The sequence below is a fragment of the Carassius carassius genome, chromosome 14 (assembly GCF_963082965.1).
Source record: "Carassius carassius chromosome 14, fCarCar2.1, whole genome shotgun sequence".
Lineage (NCBI taxonomy): Eukaryota > Metazoa > Chordata > Actinopteri > Cypriniformes > Cyprinidae > Carassius > Carassius carassius.
Genome location: NC_081768.1, coordinates 23,872,274 through 23,895,994, shown reverse-complemented (window position 1 = coordinate 23,895,994; position 23,721 = coordinate 23,872,274). Strand labels below are relative to the sequence as shown.

Below are 23,721 nucleotides of genomic sequence, written 5' to 3'. Positions count from 1 at the left end.
TTAAGATATCTATCTGTATCCGTACACACACATACACCTGTATACACCTGTACACCTGTGTATGTATGTGTGTGTGTGTGTGTGTATATATATATATATATATATATATATATATATATATATATATATATATATATATATATATATATATATATATATATATATACAGTACAGACCAAAAGTTTGGACACACCTTCTCATTCAAAGAGTTTTCTTTATTTTCATGACTATGAAAATTGTAGAGTCACACTGAAGGCATCAAGGGCTATTTGACCAAGAAGGAGAGTGATGGGGTGGTGCGCCAGATGACCTGGCCTCCACAGTCACCGGACCTGAACCCAATCGAGATGGTTTAGGGGTGAGCTGGACCGCAGACTGAAGGCAAAAGGGCCAACAAGTGCTAAGCATCTCTGGGAACTCCTTCAAGACTGTTGGAAGACCATTTCAGGTGACTACCTCTTGAAGCTCATCAAGAGAATGCCAAGAGTGTGCAAAGCAGTAATCAAAGCAAAAGGTGACTACTTTGAAGAACCTACAATATGACATATTTTCAGTTGTTTCACACTTTTTTGTCAAGTCAAGTCAAGTCACCTTTATTTATATAGAGCTTTAAACAAAATACATTGTGTCAAAGCAACTGAACAACATTCATTAGGAAAACAGTGTGTCAATAATGCAAAATGACAGTTAAAGGCAGTTCATCATTGAATTCAGTGATTTCATCTCTGTTCAGTTAAATAGTGTCTGTGCATTTATTTGCAATCAAGTCAACGATATCGCTGTAGATGAAGTGACCCCAACTAAGCAAGCCAGAGGCGACAGCGGCAAGGAACCGGAACGCCATCGGTGACAGAATGGAGAAAAAAACCTTGGGAGAAACCAGGCTCAGTTGGGGGGCCAGTTCTCCTCTGACCAGACGAAACCAGTAGTTCAATTCCAGGCTGCAGCAAAGTCAGATTTTGTTATGTATATAATTCCATGTATAATTCCACATGTCCAGCCCTCATATATATATATATATGAGGGCTGTCAGTCAATTACATTTTTTTATTAATCATAATAATTCATACTTCTTCAATTAATCTGATTTATCTGATTAATCACAAAATTAATTTGACTGTGAAAATAACCACAAAAGATAATTTAAAGCTATTTTCATGTTAAATGAGAAAGTATCAACTAGACAGTGGTGTATAAAGTACCTGTAAGTCATACTTAAGTAAAAGTACAGATATCTCACTAGAAAGTTACTTTGGTAGAAGTTGAACTACCAAAAGTCCAGTGTTTTGTGACCTTAGGGAGCATGAGGGATTGTAGCGTGGTATAGGGCCAGTTAGGTACGCAGGAGCTAAACCATTTAGGGCCTTATAGGTAAGTAATAATATTATATATGTTCAGAAAAAGCTTGAGTAGCAAGATTGTGTTCAGTTTTAACTATTTCTACCATTTTGTTTTTTTGGGTAAGAATAAGCAGCATTTCATCCGGTCAAAATGTTAAATTAAAACCACCAGTAGGTGACAGCAAGTGAATGATTCAACCGATTCATGCAAATGGCTGATTCATTTAGAAAACAAAGCATTTGACTGTTAATGAGTGAAACAATGAATCATTTATTCAACCGAATTGTTCAAAAATCAGATTCATTCAATATGTAAACACAGATCCATCACTCAGAGACATAAAACAGTGCTGTTATTTTTGTTTGAAACTATCGTTGGCAAAATGTATTTCGATACAAAAATGTAAAAATGTATTTCGTTACATTACACCACTGCAAGTAGAAATTATAAATTGTAGCTTTAGAAATATTATTAAATAATAAATATATATTTGTTGTTGATGCTTTAAAATTAATGTGTTTTTTACCCTTTTGGCCTTCCATAGGAAAACGGTACTGTGCTCGTAGCGCGTGCTCTTCAATTGCATGCACAAAGGTGCCAGCGTGCACTGTAGCCTGTATAATTTCATATCAAATATAAAAGAAATAAACTATGTGCATGCAATGTCATGGTAAGTTAAGTCATGAAGTTGCCAAAAAGAAAAATTAAAGCTTAAAGAATGTCTGTGAAATGGTTTTCAAAATTGTCCTGGAGCAGCCCAGCACTGTCTCCTTCATCTAACACACCCCACTCAACTCGTCAGCTCATTAGTAGAGACTTTAAGACCTGAAGTGGTTCATAAAAGATATAGAGATTTGAGGGAAAATACAATGCGTGTCAGATCCGCGTCATGTTCAGCAGCGGACTCTTAAAGAAATAGCAGCCAAAACAATCTAATAACTAGCTGCTGTGATGTCTGTTAATCAAAAAAAAAAAAAAAAAAAGAAATCAATAACTTTTATAAATTTAAATAGCAGGTCCATATGGGTTTTTGAAAAATGACTCTTTTGAAGTTTGTAAAAGTACTTATCCTTAAATGTAAACTGTCTGCAAAGTTGTTAATTAAAAATGTGCATGATAAATAAATGTCTCTCAAAAGAGAGTCAATTCTGAATTGCCTTAACGAGTTGTCATATTTTCAAATCTTTTGCCTGTTACCCCTTGAAATACAAACACTCTGACCTGCCAACAAACACTTCCGCCAGTTAGTGTGTTTACATCATGCTGAGAAGACACTGTGTTCGTTTTGTTTTAATTGCCGAAAGATGATGATGTGAAGAATCAGTAGTTCAAATTTATATTTTCCAAAGTAATACAATTCCATCCATTTGTTGTGTGCTCATCATTTTACTGAGTACTGCTTCTCTAATCTTGCCTTTTATCTTCATCGGTTTATAATCTTTATTTGGACCTGTAAGTACGAATGATACGTTATGTGTACGTTTTCAACTGAGTGCTCAAAATTGCTAGTTCTTTAGTGCTAATATGTGATGTAAGCCCATACCTAGAGCAGCTTTAGTCTTACTGAAATAGTTCTGATAATTTTCTGTGAACCCACTATTTCCTAAGAATGGGTTAATTAAAAGTGGGGTATGTAATTTTTTTCAAAAACGCAGAGTACCAAAAACAAACTTGTAGCCAATCAGCAGTAGGGGCGTGTCTACTTATGATGTGGAGGAGAGAGAGCACTCCGTGTACATGATGGACATTAGCAGAGCCGAGTGACGACAGAAAGATAAAGATGGCGAAAAAAAAAAAGAGAAAAACATCTGCGGAACAAAAGAAGGCTTACGATATGGCAAGAAGTAGGACCTGTGTAAAATTTCCAGCGCTGGAGAGAACTCACAAAGCCGAAGTTTACTGACAAGCTACACAATATCACGTTCAAAATCTCAGGTGAATCGTCTGCAATTATGAACGTCATATTGCGTATCTATTCAGTGAAATTCGGCTCTGTGTGGGAAATGCTGCTCCATCTGAAAGCATGTGATTGAGATCAACTACTAATCACAGAACCGGCTTTACTGACGAGATGCACATGACAATGGCATGTGATTAATTGCACAGCCCTACTGTTGACTTCTTTATTGAAGCTACAGTACATGCACCAGTGTGCTGGCTTAGGTTTCTGATTCAAGGAAACGTTACAGCGTGTCTTTTGTGTGCTCAGTTTTCCTCCGTGTTTGTGAAAACCCCAAAAAGGTCAGATGCAAATACATTTTAATATCGGTAGATAAACACAATGTAACCTCTGTGAAAGCTGTAGTGGGATGTGAAAACCGTATCATTGTTGAAAACCCTGACTTATGTTGGTTTAGGATGAATGGGTCTCCAGCATCGCTCATGGTTCATTTGCAGTGTGCCGAACTGGGTTTTATGCGCGAGTTTGTTTTGGAAGTATCTGATTGTTTTGACTCTAAATGACCTGTGATGTGGTTTTCATGTGGTTGTGATTGCATATGGCAGTTGTTAATGTTAAAATGTGTGTGTGTGTATTTGTATGCTGAGTTGCACTTGGAAAGACAAGCTGAGGATCAGATTTCAAAATTCCTTCTTTGAAAGAAATAAGATGGAGGGAAGCAGGAGACAGACGGACACAGAGAGAGAGAGAGCAAAGGGAGGGAGAGATCCGGAAAGGGACACACGTGTACCCGAACGCTTCCAGATGCTGGAATGTTGCCTCCCAGCTTTTCACATTCCTCATTCCCTTCTTCCCTCAAAACAATGGATGAGATTACAGCTGGAGTGAGAAGAGAAATGTGTGTGTGTGAGGACAGACAGATGAAGTCTGATGAATTGCAGAGCTGCTGATGCTGATGTCCACAGATTCCAGAATATATGCACGTCCTTATTTTGTGCTGCACACTAGATCCAAAACACTCACACTCACACATAATGCAACTTACAGTTTGGCCGGATCAATTTTAGTGTGTGAATTTGTCTGGAAGGGAAGATCTTGGGCCACTGGCTGCTGTATGTAAACATCACTACAGTGTCACCGCCTTTACTTTGAGTGGTTTCTCAGAACGGGACACTTGTATGGACAGTGAAAGAGTGTCTGTAACTTTTCCCCATAAGCCCACTTTGTCTGTCATCCATGTTTGTTTCATTTCTGTTAATTGCCTGTAAACTCCACTGAATTTCCTCTAGGGTTCTCTCGGGAAAACAGGAAGTAGTATGATTAGTCAACAACAACCTCTTTCCTCGTTTTTGATCAGGAAAAACACATGCAGACAAGTGAGTTGAATGATGTGCAGTATTTTAATGTTGCCATTAGGGCTGGGCAGTATAGCTTAAAATATAATATCATGATTAAATATTAAATATTGAAAACCTTACTATTTTGATGTTCATGTGTTTGTTTGATACTTTTTTTCAATCATAGAAGCCATCATTTCAATCATACTTACATTTTTAGATAGTAACTTAACAAAGTTTAATGTCCTGAACTAAATATAGCAAATATTGAATTAAAAAAAAAAAACAATCACTATTTAACACCTTTTCACAAAATTTTCAATCAGACAGGGTTGATATTATTAATAAATAATATTATTTATTAAAACATTAATGCTTTAAAAATGCAAATATGAAACTTATGAATCATTTAAAATTGTTTCTGAAAAGAGTTTGAACTGATTCACAGAAATCCATCAAATTTAACCTTCTGCAGATTTTAATGATAACAGCAAAAATAACTTAAAATGCTCCATCATATTTGATTGTACATATAAGAGATATACAGCATTTAAACCTGTAAAGGGTCTACTTTTATTTGTGTACACTCACAATATCAACAAAACATTGTGCTTTTGTAAAATAAAGAAAATATACAGGGTGCGCTTTCAGACGTCTCATTCTCGGCGCATATCTGTTTGTAACGCGTCACTAAAATGAACTGAAACTCAGCGAATACTCGATACACAGACATGAGAGACAGATCGATAGAAAGCATAAGACTGATTTTGATACTGACACATTTTCTTGTCACGTTTATCTTAGCGCTTATCTAAGATATCTCTTAAAATCATGACAATATTTATTTTATTGTTTAATTCTGTGATCAGCATCATTGTAAATAAGTTGTGAGCATTTTAAATGTCATGCCCTAGCTGTCATGTTTATTCTGGAAGCTCATGCACAGAAAGTCTATTGAACACACGAGGCTTGCTTGACTGATTTATTAATGCAGGCCCTGGAGCCAGCAGCCATGAAATTGAGAACTGAATCAAGTGGAATCAACAAATTTGAGACCTGTTTTTGCACTGATTCCCCCGAGTGGGAAAAAGAGCAAGAGAATAGGCCACCGGAGGACAGTGCTTGTGGACATAAGGGACCAGATTTTGTGTTGGCTGTACTCTAAACTTAATCAGGATTAATCAGGATGTTCTGCCGTCCCCCGCGAGTGTATGTGTGTGTGTGTGTGTGAGAAAGCGAGAAAGGGTTTTTATCTGAGGCTGGACATAAATCCATATGCACGGTAGAACAGCATGTAGTCTGAAGTGGTTCAGGATGGATTAAGTTAATGACTGGCTTGAACACAGATCTTGGATGAGGTTTCAAGCACCCTTTCTCCACTCATGAAACCCAGTCAGAGTTTTTAGACACATGTATTGAGTTCAAGATGCACATGGTTATGAAAAATACCATCTGGGTCATGTGTGATGTGGTTATGACTCTATAAATGGTCCATAAACCATGAGGCACACTAAATCATTTGTGTTAGGATAAACAGCACGTTTGGCAAGTTGTGGATTCAAAGTTGTAGTTGTGTACAGTGTTGGTTGTCTTTACAAACCCATCATGTGCACACACACAAACACAAGACAGGTGTGAGCTCAGCGGGAGTTGGAACAGTATCAAATGTACTGCTATAGATGTGCTAGATTATCTGCTCATAGGCTATTTTCAATTAGCTTGCCTTCTTAAGAAGACTGTAATATTAGTTTAACATGATGAAATATGGCAAAATAATTTTTGAAACTCTGCATACATTCATTACATACCTGAAATTTGTATTTAATTCTTATTTTGTGTCTATCAAAGGCAACAGTGTTTGGCCAGTATGTTGTTTTATAAATTATATAAACATAATATATACAATTTAAATATATGCACATTATCAGTCAAACATTTGATGTTGGATCTTTTTTATTTATATTTTAAAATAAGTCTCTTATGCTCGACAAGGCTGCATTTATTTGAAAAAATAAAAAATAAAATACAGTAAATTGTTGTTATTATTATTATTATTTAGAATAACTATTTTCTTTTTATTATATATTAAAATTTAATTTATTCCTCTGATGCAAAGCTGAATTTTCAGCATCATTACTCCAGTCTTTACTGTCACATGATCAATTAAAAAATCGATCTAAAATGCTGATTTACTGCTCAAGAAAAACTTCTTGTTATTCTCAATGTTGAAAAGTTGTGCTGCTTAATAGAGCTGAAACAACGAATCGATTTAATCGATTAAAATCGATTATTAAAATAGTTGTCAACTAATTTAGTCATCGATTCGTTGCTAAATAACTTTTATTTGCCGTAAGCGGCTCATTTCGTGCATATTTCAAATCTGCGGTGACCAAAGTGTGGCAGTAATGAGCCACCGGAGGTTTTACTCAGCCAGTACAGCAGGAGAAGTAGCGAATAGCCAATAGCTGGCCTTGTTTTATGTCACGTGCTTCCCGTACAGCGTCTCTGCAGCATTCAGCGTGATGTGGGAGTACTTTACTTTGAGCCTTCAAAAAAGAAGAGTAACCTGTAAACTCTGCACTACTGAACTGTTTAAGGGGACGTTCACATATCGCGTCTTTTGCGCGCTCAAGTTCGCTATTTCCAACACCGCACCGCATCGAGTTAAAAACATTTCAACTTTTCAGAATGCAGCAAGCGCACCGCGGGTCATGTGACAAGAACTAACCAATCAGCTTCATCCTTTCCCTTAACGTTAAAAGCTCAGTCAAGATGAAAGGAACAGCTGATCGTAGTTGTATATGGATTTCCATTTTGAAATAAATTTAGTAGCAGAGCTACTGCAAGCGGTTTTTTGAGCTGCAAATCCATTTATCCTTTGCTGAAATTTCCGCGTCTTCAAGGAGAGAGCACGTCATGGTTGTTTAGCAAAGGAAGACGCCTCAGGGGCGCTTCTGCCCGAGCGCTTTGGAAAGAAGGAGAAAGCTGTGCGCCTAGCGTTTTCCACGCGTTTTTAGGCGCGATTTGTGAACGGCCCCTAAGACTTTCCTTTGTGCAGATTCTCCAGTACAATGTTGTTTGCAAATGTTTAGTCGTAAAAGCTGATAACATTGCTTTTTAACAGTTAACATTTAAAGCTTTACAAACATGTTCTGTGATCAGTTTGTCGTTTACCAGTTCAAAATTCAGTCGTGCAGCCTAATTATGACTGAATGAGAGAGGTAAATGTTTAAAGATATTTGAAATGCACTTTTTTTTCTAAGTATTCACTGCTCTTTTTCACACAGCAGGTTTTTTTGTGTGTGTCCAATTTTTTTTTCTGGACAACCTTCTGATGGATTTTACTTTCAATTGTGAGTTCCATTCAGGTTTCATGCCATTGGCACTTTTTTCGAAGGATTGTTTACAATTTCACAGCAAAAGCTATAAAGCTGTTTCCCAGTAAATAAAAAATACAATGCACTGCAATTTTATTCTGTTTTATCCTTATTCTTCGTGAAAATATGTTCTGAAAGATTCCTTAATAAGCTTTGTTCGGGATGTTAAACTACTTTAGGAGCTCTAAGGTCTGCCATGGTGAAAACATTATTTGAAATCTCCTTGTGAAATTTGCTAGAGTATGGGTCAGTGTTTTGATTCCAGAAGAGTTCGACAAAGGATTACTAACACAATAAAACAACTCCAGGTATATTTTTGATGAGGATATGACAAAATGGTTAAAATCTCTTAAAAATCTATGCTGAAGGATAAAGACCATTTATTAATAATTTACTTGGGGAAAAATGGAAAAAACTAAAATATAAGTACATGAACCGATTAATCGATTAATCGTAAAAATAATCGACAGATTAATCGATTATCAAAATAATCGTTAGTTGCAGCCCTACTGCTTAATATTTCTTTAGAAACCTGATTTTCCAGGATTCTTTGAACAGAAAAGAACAGCATTTATCTGACAGAAATATTTGTAACATTTTAAATGTCTTCACTGTCACTGTTTTGGTTAATTTAATGTGAATTTGCAGAATTAAAATATAAATTTCTTTACAAAATTGGTATTATACATTTACAGTATAATATGGTATATCATGGAATTTGGCAAATTTTGGATGATTGAATTTAAATCCAAGCTGTCAGTACATCTACAAATATTACAAATAACAATATAGTTTAGTAGCTCACTGTGCTGCTGTGGGTTTTTATTTTTAGCAGTTTTGTCACCTGTAAATCACAAATGTGCAGCGTCTGTCATTTTCTGCCATCATACGCCTCCACGTTATTCTCCTGAAATGCTAACCTTACCACACGCCGGCCGCAGTCACCTACCTACGCACACAAGTGGATACACAAAACACTGAGTTCAGCTGCCTTGTAAACACACAAGGCTGGACTCTACAATTAAGCTAAACAAAATCAGCTATTGTGATTAAACCACAGAAACTGTGATTTAATTAAATAAACTAAGTCTGCTGTCTACATACTCGGATCATGTGTGGCGCTTATGGTGTTTCCGGAAATGTCCATAATTCACAGTTCAAATCACAATATTTGGCCAAATTGCACAGTAAACTCTTCCTCAGAAAAAAAAAAAAAGTTGTATTTCTTTCTCTTATTGGTTTACATGGTTGTTTTACTGGAAAACAGTCACGTTCATGTGGGTTTTGAGGGAGGACATTTGCGCACTCTGAGGTCAGCCAGCGCAGTGACACTGCAGATTTTACGCTCTGTATACACATGTGTCTGTCTGACGGCCTCATTCCGTCTCCACAGTGCAGCAGAACCCAGTGATGACTCTGCATTTTCACTCAGGAGAGCTGGGTATTTAAAGGCAGGCCACTGAGGTCCTTCCAACTTTCTCTGGTAGTTTTCCACAGCATCCAGCTCAAACAGGGCTGGTAAAAGGATTTCCATGCTGACCAGGTGCACAGCAGCACTAGGTGCTCACAATTTGTTCCATCAGAAGCTTTGCAGAGTTTGTGTGAGGAGCAGACAGGGGGCGCTGTAGACATTTAGACAACCAGATTTGAGGCTGATGACGGAATTGTAGTGTGTTTTAAAGTTTTTTTCTTTGTGTTTATTAAACATAAATCTTCGGAATATGAACTTTAAATAATGACAAATAAAAGGTGCAATAAATAATACATTTACACCTACTGAATAATGCATATAGTCATATCAGTGGCATAGAAAAGGTTGTTGTTGTTTTTTAAATAAGTGTGTGTGCGTGTGTGTGTGTGTGTGTGTGTGTGTGTGTGTGTGTGTGTGTGTGTGTGTATATACATTTATTTTTTTTGGGCCATAACATTATGCAATAATTTTACTGACTTTTCTGCTAACACTAAAACACAACACAATGCAGTGCAAAAATTCTAAATACAGGTAAAACACATTAAAAAAAATAAAAATACAGAAAATTATTTTAATACAATACACTGTGTCCTATTTTGTTTTTAAATTAATACTTTTATTCATCAAGTATGCAATGTATTTTTAAAACGTCACAGTAAAGTCTTGAAAATCCCGAAGCAATGCATTCATTGATAATAATAATAAAGGTTTCTTGGGCAGCAAATCTGCATATTCAAATGATTTCTGAAGGATTATGTGACACTGAAGACTGGAGTAATGAAATTCAGCTTAAAATCACAGGAATAAATTACATTTTAAAGTACATTCAATTGGAAAACAGTTATTTTAAATTGTAATAATATTTCACTGTATTTTTGATCAAATAAATGTAGCTGAAGGATTATGTGACACTGAAGACTGGAGTAATGAAACTGAAAATTCAGCTTAAAATCACAGGAATAAATTACATTTTAAAGTATATTCAATTGGAAAACAGTTACTTTTAAATTGTAATAATATTTCACTGTATTTTTGATCAAATAAATGTAGTCTTAATGGGCATAAGAGACTTATTTCTCAAAAATCTTGCTAGTCGTGTGGATACCTACTGTTGACAAAGTCATGTGGAAGTTAAGTTATCACAATATAAACATTTAATGTTGAATGTATCGTACAATATTCAACAATGATTCAGTATCATATTGTGATTTTATAATGAGACCTAGATCAGTTTCTAAGCCCATTTACAAAGTGAATACAATCAGAGCTGGGCTCATTTCTTCTGCACTTGACTTTTGGGTCATCGGAAAGAGGTTTGAGTTTTTTTAAAGTAGAATAAGTGACTTAAACAGCATTTTTTTCTAATGGCAGAACTTTTTTTTTTTTTTTAAGCCCCATGCTCATGATAGGTGACATTATAACATCCAGATGCACAAACAAAACATGTTTAGTGCACCTGGAATCTAGTAAACACTATGAGTGTTCAGCATCACACAGAGAGGCATTCAAAATTCTGCTCTAGAGAGAAGTCATTAGGACCTAAATTACCCTCTTAGGGGCTTTTAAGTAATGCAGATCATTTGTAATGAAGCATTTGGAGGAAGACGTCTCAGTGCTGTTTTTGCAGGATAAACAGTTATTTCTGTGGTAATGGTACATCTCCAGTTAGCTGCTACAGACTGAGCATTGTAAGCCTGTGCATGGACTGTTTGGAACACTGTGGTTGGGGTTTGCTGTTGGAAGCGTTATACTCCTATAGTGCCCATTAATTCCTGTAAGTACCACACTGGGGTTTGAGTGAATGTACTTCCCCTACCATTTCATTTTGATCTTGCTTGAATAAATTTGAAAGCTTGCGTAAGCACTTGAAGCTAAATGGCAACAGAGTTAAAGTGAGTTAAAGAGGAGAAGCAGATGTAAAAAGAAAGCGTAAATAAGAGAAATATGTGAAGACATATGGAAACATAGAAAAAGAAAGTCAGAAACAAGATGAAAAGCAATATAAGCGATTGTTAAGATTTTTTTTTTATCTGTATCTAAATTGCTCTCTTCTGCCAAACAGTGCTTTGCGATTAAGATAGATTTAATAAATTAGGACAGTTTTTTGTTGTTGTTTATTTGTTTTTGGGTGAACTGTCCATGTAAAGCGATAGTTCACCCCAAAATGAAAATTCTGTCATTAATTACTCATCCTCATGTCTTTTCAAACCCGTAAGACCTTCGTTCATCTAAGGAAAACAAATGAAGATATTTTTGTTGAAATCCAAGAGCTTTCTGACCCTCCATAGACAGCAACACAACTGACACGTTTAAGATCCAGAAAGGTAGTAAGGACATCGTTAAGACAGTCCATGTTACATTAGTGTTTCAACCAAATTTTTTTTAAACTTTGAGAACTTTTTGCGTGCAAAGACAACATCAATAATGACTTTAGTCAGGGTCAGAAAGCTCTCGGATTTCAGCAAAAATATCGTAATTTGTGATCCGAAGATGAATGAAGGTCTTATAGGTTTGGAACGACGTGAGGGTGAGAAAATAATGACACGATTTTTGGGTGAACCACTCCTTTAAGAATAAAGTCAGTATGTTTGTCATCTCTAGCCTACTTTTGTACTTTTTAGTACGCAAAAAAAATTGCATTTCACAGGTGACTTAAGCCTGGAACACCAAGCCGACGCCGACGAACTAGCGCTGATGAAAGCCAACTTTGTTGTCGCCTCGCGTCGGGGTAAAAAGCTGCACTTGAACACACGAGAGAACTACTGCCGATTGTTAGGTAGAATGAGCGTTCTGCGCCTGCGTGTAAATGAGACAACTGTCTATTTCTGCAGATATATTCGTCTATATTCTTCATTCAAAAAGGGAAACTGACGCTGCCGGCTGAAGTTATACACACCGTAAACAAAGTAGCGCGTGCTTACTGTTTTGAATATTAATCCTGCTAAACACTTTCTTTATTCCACTCCTCTCGTGTTAATATTGAAATATTCCCCAAGGAACAATCAGGTAAGATGACATCATTAGAACAGCCTCTATCTGTACCGTTTTGACTTTGCTCGCTGTTTTGCTATTATTCTCGTCCACTGACTCGTTCACTAAGCTGAACAGCCAATCAGAGTTCCCTCTTTCACCGACGGCCCGACGCCGATTCAACATGTCGAATCGGCAGAAGAAAAGCCGACGAGGACCAATTTCAGCCGACGGTGCGGAACACACTGAGGAAACTTAGTCGGCCGACGCACAAAAACTGCCCGACGGCCGACCGTCGGCTTGGTGTGTTCCAGGCTTTACAGCTTCTGCTGAGATTCTTGTTTGCACATTTGATGGGCACTTTAGTATCCCATGAGGCCATAGGAGAGGATTCATGAATGACAGGTAAGCATCCCAAGTAGGTCACATGACAAAAACATGTCTTGGGTGTGTGTGGCTCAAACATACTCTTTGCACTCGATTACAAAACATTTAAAGCTAAGCTGTTTAAGATATCTGATGGATGAACTCATTTTGGTTGGATTAATTTATTTAATAATGTGCTGTCAAATATGATAAAACTTCCTGGTGATGCCTTTAAATATGTATATGAAAAAAATTGACCTGTACTTATTACATTTTTTATTTATTTTTTATTATGTTTTTAATGATAAAAAACTTTTTGCTGACTAGGTAAAACCTAATGGTAAAACCTAATTATAAAAACCTATTTATTTTTGGGGGGCTGAACTGATCCTTCTTTATTCTTTATGGTTCTTTATCAAATGTAGTACCTACTCGGACAGCATGTGATTTTGTATGCAGTGTGTGATTTAAACTTCAGTAGCAGAAACAGAATATGATGGAAAGACAAGCAAAGTTCTTGAAGCTAGTTTGTCCGATCTGTCACTTGTGCTTTATAGGAAACTTAATGGGCATTATAAAGAGTGGATTAAAATGATCACAATATTCAAGAGTAATCCTAAAGTGCCTCTAAAACCATTTTGATATTGTGAGCTCTTGTTACATGAGGACATTCTTCTCACGGATAGTGAAATGAAATCCGATTAAATATGAGATACCATTTGGAGAGAGAGAGAGAGGAGGAATTGGCAGAGACAGAGTGAGAAGTTACTGACAGCAGTTCTCCAGTCAGACGAGTGTCAGCTTGTCAGTAAGTGTCAGGTTTGCAGTTTAAAATTTCCAGCAGCCCTGCAGTGCTCTGGCTATGTGATTCCTTTGATTTCACTCCTCAATTTGGTTTTAATGCCAAAACTTGACATGCACAGATTGACACAATTGTGTCCGAACACAATTTTTTCATGCAAGTCTGAATGGCCATGAGCAAAGATGCTAATTATACTGTATGTCTTAAGGTGCAGGTGTTTTTGTGACCTTTCAGGGGTTGTTGGTGTTTTGGAGTGATTGTTAATGATTAGTATTGTCTTATCAACCAGTTGCTAACCGGTCCAGCGTGAAACTTTGCCCGGATCAATGTACAGCCCTCTAGTGTCATTCAATTACTGCACACCCGATCCATCTGCTATTATTTAACTGATAATGTGGCTTTCATTAGTGCAGGATATATGAACTCTATCCTGTCGTCTGTATGCTCTGCTCGGGCACGAGTGCTGTGCATTTCCTTCATTTAATTTGTGTTGAAGCATTTACGCAGTCACAGAAACGAAACTGAGCTCTATGTTTGTGTGTATGTGAGCAAAAGATGGTAAAAGCTGTTCATCAATATTGGTTGTACAAAAGAAGGTTTTTCTTTTTTACCCTAAGTTGTAGTAGATGATTAACTCTCTCATGTACTAGAAAGAGGGTTTATTCATCACATAACATACTTCCATGTTGCTTTCGCTTCATGCTGTTGAATCTCGGTTGTATGGTTGTATTAATTTTAACATTCATCCAGTTTTTGGCTTCAAACTGGTGGGGAGAAACCTTCATAGACAGACAGATGCTGTCAGTATTTTCTTAGCTACTACAGACATATTTTTTGGACTTTAAAACACTCTTTTCTTTTCTTAGCTGCCCCAGACCAGAGCGCTCTCTCCATCCCAATTCAGGAATACAACGATTCACTCATATTAGGATGCAATACGATGCATGATACTGATTTCACAATACAATGCTCTCACAATTTTTTTAAACAAAATAAGAACAACAAATTATGTAACAAATTATTGCAATCTGTAAATTAAGGTGTGTTTTTGTTATTTCTAAAACAAAATGCTGCACATGTCTCTGTTCAATTTAAATACCGGTATGGCTAAAAATGAAAGTAGATTACAATTTTAAATCACAAATCATATAAATAATACAAATACAACAAGTCTCTTCATATAAACAGATTAAGGCTTTGGATGTGCTTTTTCCATTTAAATTTGAGGCAACCAATGCATTTTATTCATGATGCACACATGCGACATGAGCAGTTTCTGATTTAAATTAGACTGCAGAATTTCTAAATTTGAGGGCAAAAACAGAATGCTTTGACTTGCATATCTGAACAAAACAAAAACAGCAGACGGGCTGAATGAGACACAGATTCACCCTCTGTCAGTAGGTGGCGCTTATGTATGTATGTGTTGATTGAGTAATTGATTATTTAAAAACACATAAACAAGATATATTTATTTATACACAGCACTGTGCAAAGGTCTCAGGCTACTAGTTTTTTCACCAACAAAACAATGTTTTTTAGTCAGTTATTTCTATCCTTTGCTATAGTGTGTCAGTAGTAAATATTACATTTCCAAACATTATTTTTGCCATTAAATGTAATAATCCAGTGAGATTTTTGTTTGCGCAAGGAGTCTGACAGCAGCCAGTGCTCCACACAGAGATCTGATCTCCCCATCATCCAGTCTAGCTGGAATAACATGAAGAAACAGAACAAAGTGAGACAGACTCAATCCAGAAGAACTGTGACAATGTCTCCAAAACACTTCAAGAAACCTACCTGCAAAGCTACCTGAAAAACAATGCGCACAAGTGCACCTAGGACAATATATATATCTTTTTAATGCATAGTGTGGTCACACCAAATGTTGATTTAATTTAGTCAAGTTAAAAGAAGTTAATTAATAAAATCTATTTATGGCATTATTTTTGATGGCATCCTCACTTTAGAGCATTTTTATACGGGTGCCGAAAACTTTGCACAGTACTGTAACTTTGTAGGTTTCCTAAATCGATGAATAATTAAGTGAAATTTCATTCATTCATTCATTCATTCATTCGGGAATCATTAAGTTAAATTGGACCCAGAATCATTAATTTTCTTATTGTATCCTTGCTTGTAAACATTAACACACATTAGCTAACTAAACAGGGACATCTCATAGTTTTTTACTCTTTTAATATAGATTTAATTATAAATACTATATCTGACCGTAACTAACATTAAAACTTTTGAATATGTAATAAAACACAACAACAGCAACCCTTTATTTAATTTATATATATATTTTTTTTATACAAATGAGAACGCCCTCACACACACTGATATTATCAACATCTCTAGTGAGCTTTAATGAATATATACTAGTACTCATTCATGTGAAAAAGACTCTATCCATTCAGATTATCCAAGTTGTCAATGGCTCGTTCTTCTCTGTTGTATCGATGTCCTAACACAACCTTCCTCTAACAATCTGCGGTTGAAATGAGCTGAAGTTGGAAAGCAATAAAAGGGTTCTGTGGCCAAATTAAGCAACAAAATAGCTTCAGACTGCATAGCTGTATTGTACAATGCCATTTATGATGGCACCATGTTGCTGGATGTTTATGTAATGCTCTTGTTAGCGTCTCAATCTCAGCCTAAGACAGCCCTCGCATGGACCATATGAAGCATATTACACAGAAGAATGAAAAAAAAAACATGCTTTATTCTCATTGGCTTGCTTTGTGTAATTTCTGGGAGACATAATGCAGCTCTTTGTAAGTTTGCAATATTAGATTTAGATAATTACAGTTACGGTGTCACAACAAGATTAATTGCCAATAAACATGGTCATGGTTGGGCACTTTACATTTAAAAAAAAAAAGGTATGTGGACCAGACTTCTTGCCAATACTCAAAAGTCTGACAGTGTGACTAGTTAATGTGGTAGGCATTTCCCTAAACGCTAGTTTGCGTGTGACTGCTGTATGTCGAACATGTCTTGTTTTGTCAGGCTCACCCCATTGTGGTTTCTCTCTGTCTGTATAAATCTCTTTTTCTGTCATCCCTCGCTTTGTCTCTGTGTGTGTGTTAGTCCTATAACTCATGGCAGCCATTCTCTCTGTAGTCCGTTTGACCTCAAATGGCCTTATGACTCCGTAGGGGCCATCTGTGCATATGCATGCATGTGCATTGGTGTATTTCGGGCCCTCTGTCTTTGTTCTAATTTAGCGAGGCTAAACAAACCACGTTCATCATGGGGAGGAGCGTTTGTGCTCTGCATGCTGTAAACGATATTACAGAGCCTCTGAAGCTGAAGTATGTCTCTTTTTTAAGTTAAAGTACATTACATTACCCTAGAAAAATATTAAAGAACTACAATTACTGAGCCAGGGTGAACTAGTGCTTTCAAAACATTGCTCTGTTTGAGAATCTGACCAGCCCAGCACAGCAACAATGATTCTGCCAATGTGAGATTGGGGGCGGGGCCATTTGTTTATTAGACCAATTGTGGACAAGGAGAGTGTTCAGAAAACTTTATTTTGGAAATTTACATGTACACAATTGCTCTTATCCAAAGTAGACATTTTCTTCAGGTTTGCTTTCTCTGGAAATCGAACCCATGTCCTTGTAATTAGTGCAACATTCTACTGTTTGAGCTTTAGAAAGAATGCAATTATTGTTTTTGCAATCTGCTTACAAATGAAATGCATCATAGCAGCTAGTGATGTGCAAAACGACATTTTCTACACCAGTATATAATAGTCTTTTTTCCTTTACATTCTTGTGATCTGACATGTTTTTAGGGGACATTGAGATAGAGGATGTGTTCTTATGTTCAAAACCTGACGGATCTCAATTTAATGTAAAGAAATACAGGGGTCTTGATTTATTTGTTTGGACTGTTTTCATGTCTTAACATGAAGCACATTGCGCAAGATGCTAAACAAAACATTCGCAAAACGTGGCCAAATATGTCTGTGGCTGGTTTTAGGAGGACAAGTTTAAAGATGCAATTTTCTGAGAGCGTTTCACCGTGCAAACTGTTCGACAGCTAAAGCAAAACATGAGGTCACCGGTCATGGTGATTAAAGCACCAATCGAAATATCAGAACTAAAAATAAGAAAAAATCTAAAACTAATCAAGCTCACTAATCAGACTTTAAGTCATGGCTTTCCTAGTCTCACAGAACTGGACTTTTAACTATTTGTAAACCATCTAGTCCAGTTATGTGTATGCTGGCTAAGAATTGCCCACTTAGGATCTCTTAACATGACATTTAAGGGTGTTTAGGATCCTCTGATTCGGCCACTCAAACTCTAGTGTGCTCTAGTCTCTGATGTTAACACCTCTCTCTTTCAGCAAGGAGCCAAACTGATCATACAGGTATCAGGGTGCATTACTCTTAAATATTGTGTAAGCCCTAACGGCACCGTTCAGACATGCCCAAATGTGTCATGTCAAAAATCATTACCCTTTTTATGATTTATGCAGGGCAGAGATGGAGAAATTAAAAATAAGAATGGAGAAGAGGAATAATATTGCAGTAAATCAGATTAGAAATCTTCAGCTTTAGACGCTGCAGAATGGAAATGCATGTCTTTACCAATTCAAGTGCAAGCTTGCATGATCTGTCCCTTCCCACTTTATCACCACTGTTAAAATTAAAAACCTTTGGAAACGTGCCCTTGAAAATGTTTTTCTTTTGTCTGGCCTCAGTGGGTGTCATGAGTCACCAGTAAAGAGTTATGTTTGAAGCACTGAGAATTTCAAAGCTTTCACAACACATTTTTCATTTACATTTAGTGCAGAGTTTATTCACTTAAATGCTGTGTCATCACATTTATAGATTACTGATATTAGTCTCAAATGGCTAAACTATCAACACACAATAAGGTCTCCTTTCCAGCTTATTCTGGTTAAGAACTGCCTATTTAGGAAAGTCTTAGTCTTTTTTTTTCTAATAAAAGTCATTTTATAAATTCATTTATTTATTATAAACTAGCAGACTGCTAGTTATGTAAAGCCAAATCAGATTGGAACTGCTGATTTGTTGTAAGTTCTTCAGAGTTTTATGTGTGTTGCATGACTTGGTGTTGCATGTGAGGCTGAAAGTGATTCTTTCTTGTCTCCACAGAGTGACGTGGTTTATTGGTTAAAGATTTGGGTTGGTACTAACCAGAAAGTTGTAGGTTCAGACCCCCAAGCTTTTTGTACATGACTCTTAACCCTCTTTTGTTCAAAGCAGACTGTCCCTGTAATAAGTAGAGTAATAAATTATTTTTGGATAAAAGTGTCAGCCAAATGACTGCTTACTTACTCTCATAAACTGCTGGGGTGTTTGATATTGCTGCACGAGTGTGTGTTAGTGGTGACACTGTTTCTGGTAAGGCGTTGGGGTGTTCGTGCAGATGCTCTACTGAAAGTATGCACAGCCCTTCTGCTTTCACCCTTTGCACACTCTCTCTTTCCTGTGTGCCACCGACTGCCTTCCTTTCTTCTCTATTTTAGTGTTATGTTTGTGGGACTCTGACAAGTCTCTGTTTCCTTTCTCGAGATGACAGTGTCCATCGTCAGGCCACACGACAGCGGGTCCCACTCTTCAGACATGCTGGGACATGGGGAGTGGCACATGCCTTGGGTCTGCAGTAGAGTTATTTTGCAGGTCTTGCTCTGGGATTTGTGCATTCTGCTAACATGTTTGTGTCTATCGTTCAGGCATCTCAGTTGTGTCTAAGTTTGATTATTGTCAAGAATTGAGCACTTGGGTACATTTATAGACCCAAAAGGTTGGAATTTGCATGCAGATCTGTTAAAATGAAATATTGCACTTTTTCCCTGTTTAACACTAGGTATACACCTCAGCACTTATGTTACGTGTCAGCATTTTGAATTAGTGCATCTGCGCACCTGTGCATGATAGTTTCAGCTGTGTTAAATTTGCCTTAGGGTCTTACACGCCAACACGCCCAGTTTGACCTGACTCACAAAACGAGTCAATCTGCTCTTCAAAAGTAATTAATAGACCAAAAGTCTAATTTCTCTCAAATTTCCTGTTGTGCAAGTGCGACCTTTAACTTCTAAAATGATATGAATAGCTTGAAAACTTCTGGCAAGAATCTACATGTAAATGTATGTAAGCTCAATAAGGAAATGCTTTGAAATTAATGACTAGGACCAGGCGATATGGAGCAAAAAATATATCTCGATATATTTTGCTATCTCTCAATATACTATCCCTTTATATATATATATATATATATATAATTCTTTTTATTATTATTATATCGGCTTTATATTGGCTATGAGTTGGCACTGTCTCATTGCTTGAAGATTCTCTTACTGAAGTTCAACTGGTCCAAGGAAAAAAATAAAAATAATTAAATAAACAGCACTCAAATTTTTAGCTTAGCTTTTTTTATGCATGGATTGTGTTGAAATGAGAAATGTTTATTATAAATATTCTAATTAATTTAATAATGAAAATAGAATAACACCCAAATTTTACATTTATAATGTAAATTATAAAACAATAAAACAACAACATAATTTCTAGTTTATTATTTGTATGAGCTCTGGACATTTTAGAGATTTCAGGCTTTAAATAGAGTTTTAGACAGTTGTGACGAAAGTGACATGACATACAGCCAAGTATGGTTACCCGACCTCGAGACTCGAACCCACAACCTTAGGGTTAGGCGTCAAACTCTCTAACCAGTAGACCACAACTTTTGGATTTGGAATGTGCTTCAATTTTGAATAACATCCTAGAAAACACTTGATCTTTTTCTTAGAACTTACAGTATGATAATAAAAAAGAATTAAATAAAATTAGAAATTACTTTTTTCAAAGATCAAGTGCTGGAAAAGTGCTTGAATTCCACTCTAAATCAACTGTATGAACCCTGAGTGTTTCAGATCAAGTGCATTTCAAATCAGAAATTCCATTTCACTTGGGATACTGCCATCAATGAAAACTGCCTAATGTAGGTAGTAGGCTAATGAAGCTGAGTAGGTTTTGGAAAAGAGCTAGTTTCTCTTTCTTAATCGTTCAGATGTAGGTGTACTGCAATTTCATTGAAAGCTGAAATATGTTTGGCTGAATGCAGATGTTAATGGTGCAAGTGCATGTATGTATATGTGTGTGTGAGTGGGAGTTTGAAAGTCCCTATGATTGGCCTTTGATCTACTTTCTTTTCGTTCCTCATCTGTAATTGTGTCAGTATGACACTCGTATAACACTGAAAGACGAGGTTTCCACCTCGTATGCTGATTATCTTCGCAGTCTCCTTTCATTCGGTTTATAGGCTTTTTTACACTGAAGGACTGCAGTGTACTTGGCCACAATATTCTTTCTCTCCTCTGTTCTCCTCTCTCTCCTCCTGGCTTCTAGCAGTCACTTTTTGTTGTTGGTTTTTCTTCCAACTTGGCAGCTGTGTGCTGAAGGAATGCTCTCTCTCACTCGCTCTCCTTCTCATTGTTTTATAGCTCTACTCAGCGACAGGCTGGCCCCTTCACAAACGCGGGATAATTAAATGTTTCATTCTTTTTTAAACACTGCTGCTATGCTCCACTCCTTCTCCTCAGGTCTAAGATTATTAAACAGCCGTGTTGTTTTTGAACGAGGGCCAGCCAAGGCACACTTACCATTATAGCTCACTGAACTCTGAGGGATATAAACTGTAAATATATGAAAAGTACATAAGTTGTTTATAAACTTAGACACTAAGACTCGGAGTGATGTACAGGTAATGACTTGAGCTCATAAACACACATGCACAGTCATTCATTCACATTGTTTTGCAAAGCATGACGGTCATGGGATGATCGTTGGATTAGTAGGGCTCATATTTTCTGAAAACTACAGAATATTATCACTTCATGAAGTCACACCATCAGGGCACTTTTGAATTGTTTCATCCATACTAAGATCTGAGACTAGTGGTTGACCAATATGGGGAAATTTGAAAAGAAAAAATGAAAGTGACGTGACATTCAACCAAGTATGGTGACCCATACTCAGAATTTGTGCTCTGCATTTAACCCATCCGAAATGCACACACACAGAGCAGTGAACACACACACTGTGAGCACACACCCGGAGCAGTGGGCAGCCATTTACGCTGCGGCGCCCGGGGAGCAGTTGGGGGTTCGATGCCTTGCTCAAGGGCACTTAAGTCGTGGTTTTGAAGGTGGAGAGAGAACTGTACATGCACTCCCCCCACCCACAATTCCTGCCAGCCCGGGACTCGAACTCACAACCTTTCGATTGCAAGTGCGACTCTCTAAACATTAGGCCATGATTTCCCTGATTTGTCAGATGCTGTAACTACACCATTATCTTAGCAAAAAGTCTGTTTCTTCTTTGACCATTCAGAATTAACTGTATAGGGAGATTTCTTGTTATGAAAATAATATAGCCTATTTTCAAGAATATACTTAATTGCAAACTGACTGTAATGATTTCTGACATGTAATTGCATGTTAATTGCAATTCAATGATACTTTGTTGTAGTTTACATTTATATTTAATGCAATTAGCTGAACTAATAAGTGCAATTAGTAACAAGTGTTTTTTTTACCCACTTAAATATTATGCAATTATATCTTTACCTAATTTCATAAACAATCTAATATACTAAAACTAAAGGATTACTACTACTACTTAATAACTACTGTAATGTCATTCCTAATGAATCTCCATGTATTAAATACATTGTAATTATACTTTTGTAATGATAAAGATGTGATTTATTACATTTAGAAATAATATCTGAATATAATATTGAATAACACACTACAGTTAAGTAGTACTTTACATGTGCTTTAGTTGTACATAGTTATCACATAAAAAATAGGTGCACTTGTTTAAAGTACAACAACAAATACAAAATTAAAAAAGAATGGTTTAAAATGTACTTTAAAATAAAACTTAGAATTTTGTCATGATTACAAACTACACTTTTTAGGTGTACTTTATTTTGCTTAAAAAATAATAACACAAAAGTTTTTTAAACATACTTTTGGATTTTAAATTTTAAATTATGCATACATGCAAGTAACCCTAAACCAAGCCCGAATCCTACCCTAACCATATCGTAAGTACATAGTTAATTAATATTACTCAGTACTTAAATATATGTATAATTACACTGTAACAAGGACACCTTAAAATAAAGTGCACCCAAAGTTTTAATGAGCAAAGATGGCAACATGCAGGTTTGTGTACTTCTTCTGAGGCCACATGCACCAGCCTAGCAACTTCCATTGAGCCTATCGCTATTTCTACTCTTGCATACTATATGCAGGACATTTGAGTTGTGTAATACAGTCTGTATCAACCGGAATAGCCTCAGCAATTATATGGAATTGCAATTTATAGTTTTGTTTTGCATCTTGATGTCTTAAATCATGTGATGTGACAAATATTTCACTTCCAGCAGCCAGTGCCCGGTCATTTGAAAGAGGGTTGCGGAGCTGTTGTAATTTGCTGTAGTGTGCGTGGCCAGTTTCTGGAAGCTTTGACATCCTCCACGTGGTCTCCTCCCCTCTCCTGGCACTCCCTTCCCCCCGTCCCAGCGCACAGTAAAACAACATACACTCTGTGTGTGGCTTTGTCGGAACGGCAGAGGTTAAAGACGTGCAAGCTTTAGCCACTCCCTTAGCCTACAAAGATTTTCTTTTTTTATCTCTTTATCTCCTCCTCCTCTAGTTTCCCTTGTTCTCTCTCACCCTCGCGCTCACTCGCTCGCCCTGGCTTTTGTGTGAGCAGACGTATGTGTGCAGCACTGTCCAGGAAAGAAAGAATGTGTGTATGAGACAGAAAAGAGAGACATAGACTGCAAAGAGACAGACAGACAGACAAGAAAGGAGGACAAGCGGACGAGCAGCAGTGAAGATTACAGACGTATGCTCGAGCAGAGAATGGAAGACAGTACGACAGGTTTAGCTCCAGTGTGCAACTCTTCGGCCACGCTGAACCACCACTGCACCGGTAAAGCAGCGCTGCGGGATTGTGGGGAGAGCTGTGTGTGTGTGTGAGACTGATGCATGTGTGTCTGCGCGCGCAGTGAATTAGTATGAGTCTTCCTTTTTGTCATTTGGAGGTTCCCTTCTGCACACCACACAGAGAGGAAGTGTGTGTAACGCTTTAA

At 36.9% G+C, this 23,721-nt stretch overlaps 1 protein-coding gene across 4 annotated transcripts in view; it reads left to right on the top strand.

Moving 5' to 3' along the window:
* The window catches only part of LOC132157385 (echinoderm microtubule-associated protein-like 4), a 90,740-nt gene that overhangs the window by 9,953 nt on the left and 57,066 nt on the right, over nucleotides 1–23,721 (top strand). For 2 of the 4 annotated variants that reach the window (XM_059566721.1, XM_059566720.1), the window contains exon 1: nucleotides 23,307–23,561. The exons of 1 other annotated variant lie outside the window; for it this stretch is intronic. In XM_059566721.1, the coding sequence (XP_059422704.1) occupies nucleotides 23,477–23,561 (85 nt within the window). In that variant the 5' untranslated portion in view covers nucleotides 23,307–23,476. Of the gene's footprint in view, nucleotides 1–23,306; nucleotides 23,562–23,721 lie in introns of those variants that run through there. One more of the 4 variants, XM_059566723.1, reaches the window with a different exon arrangement.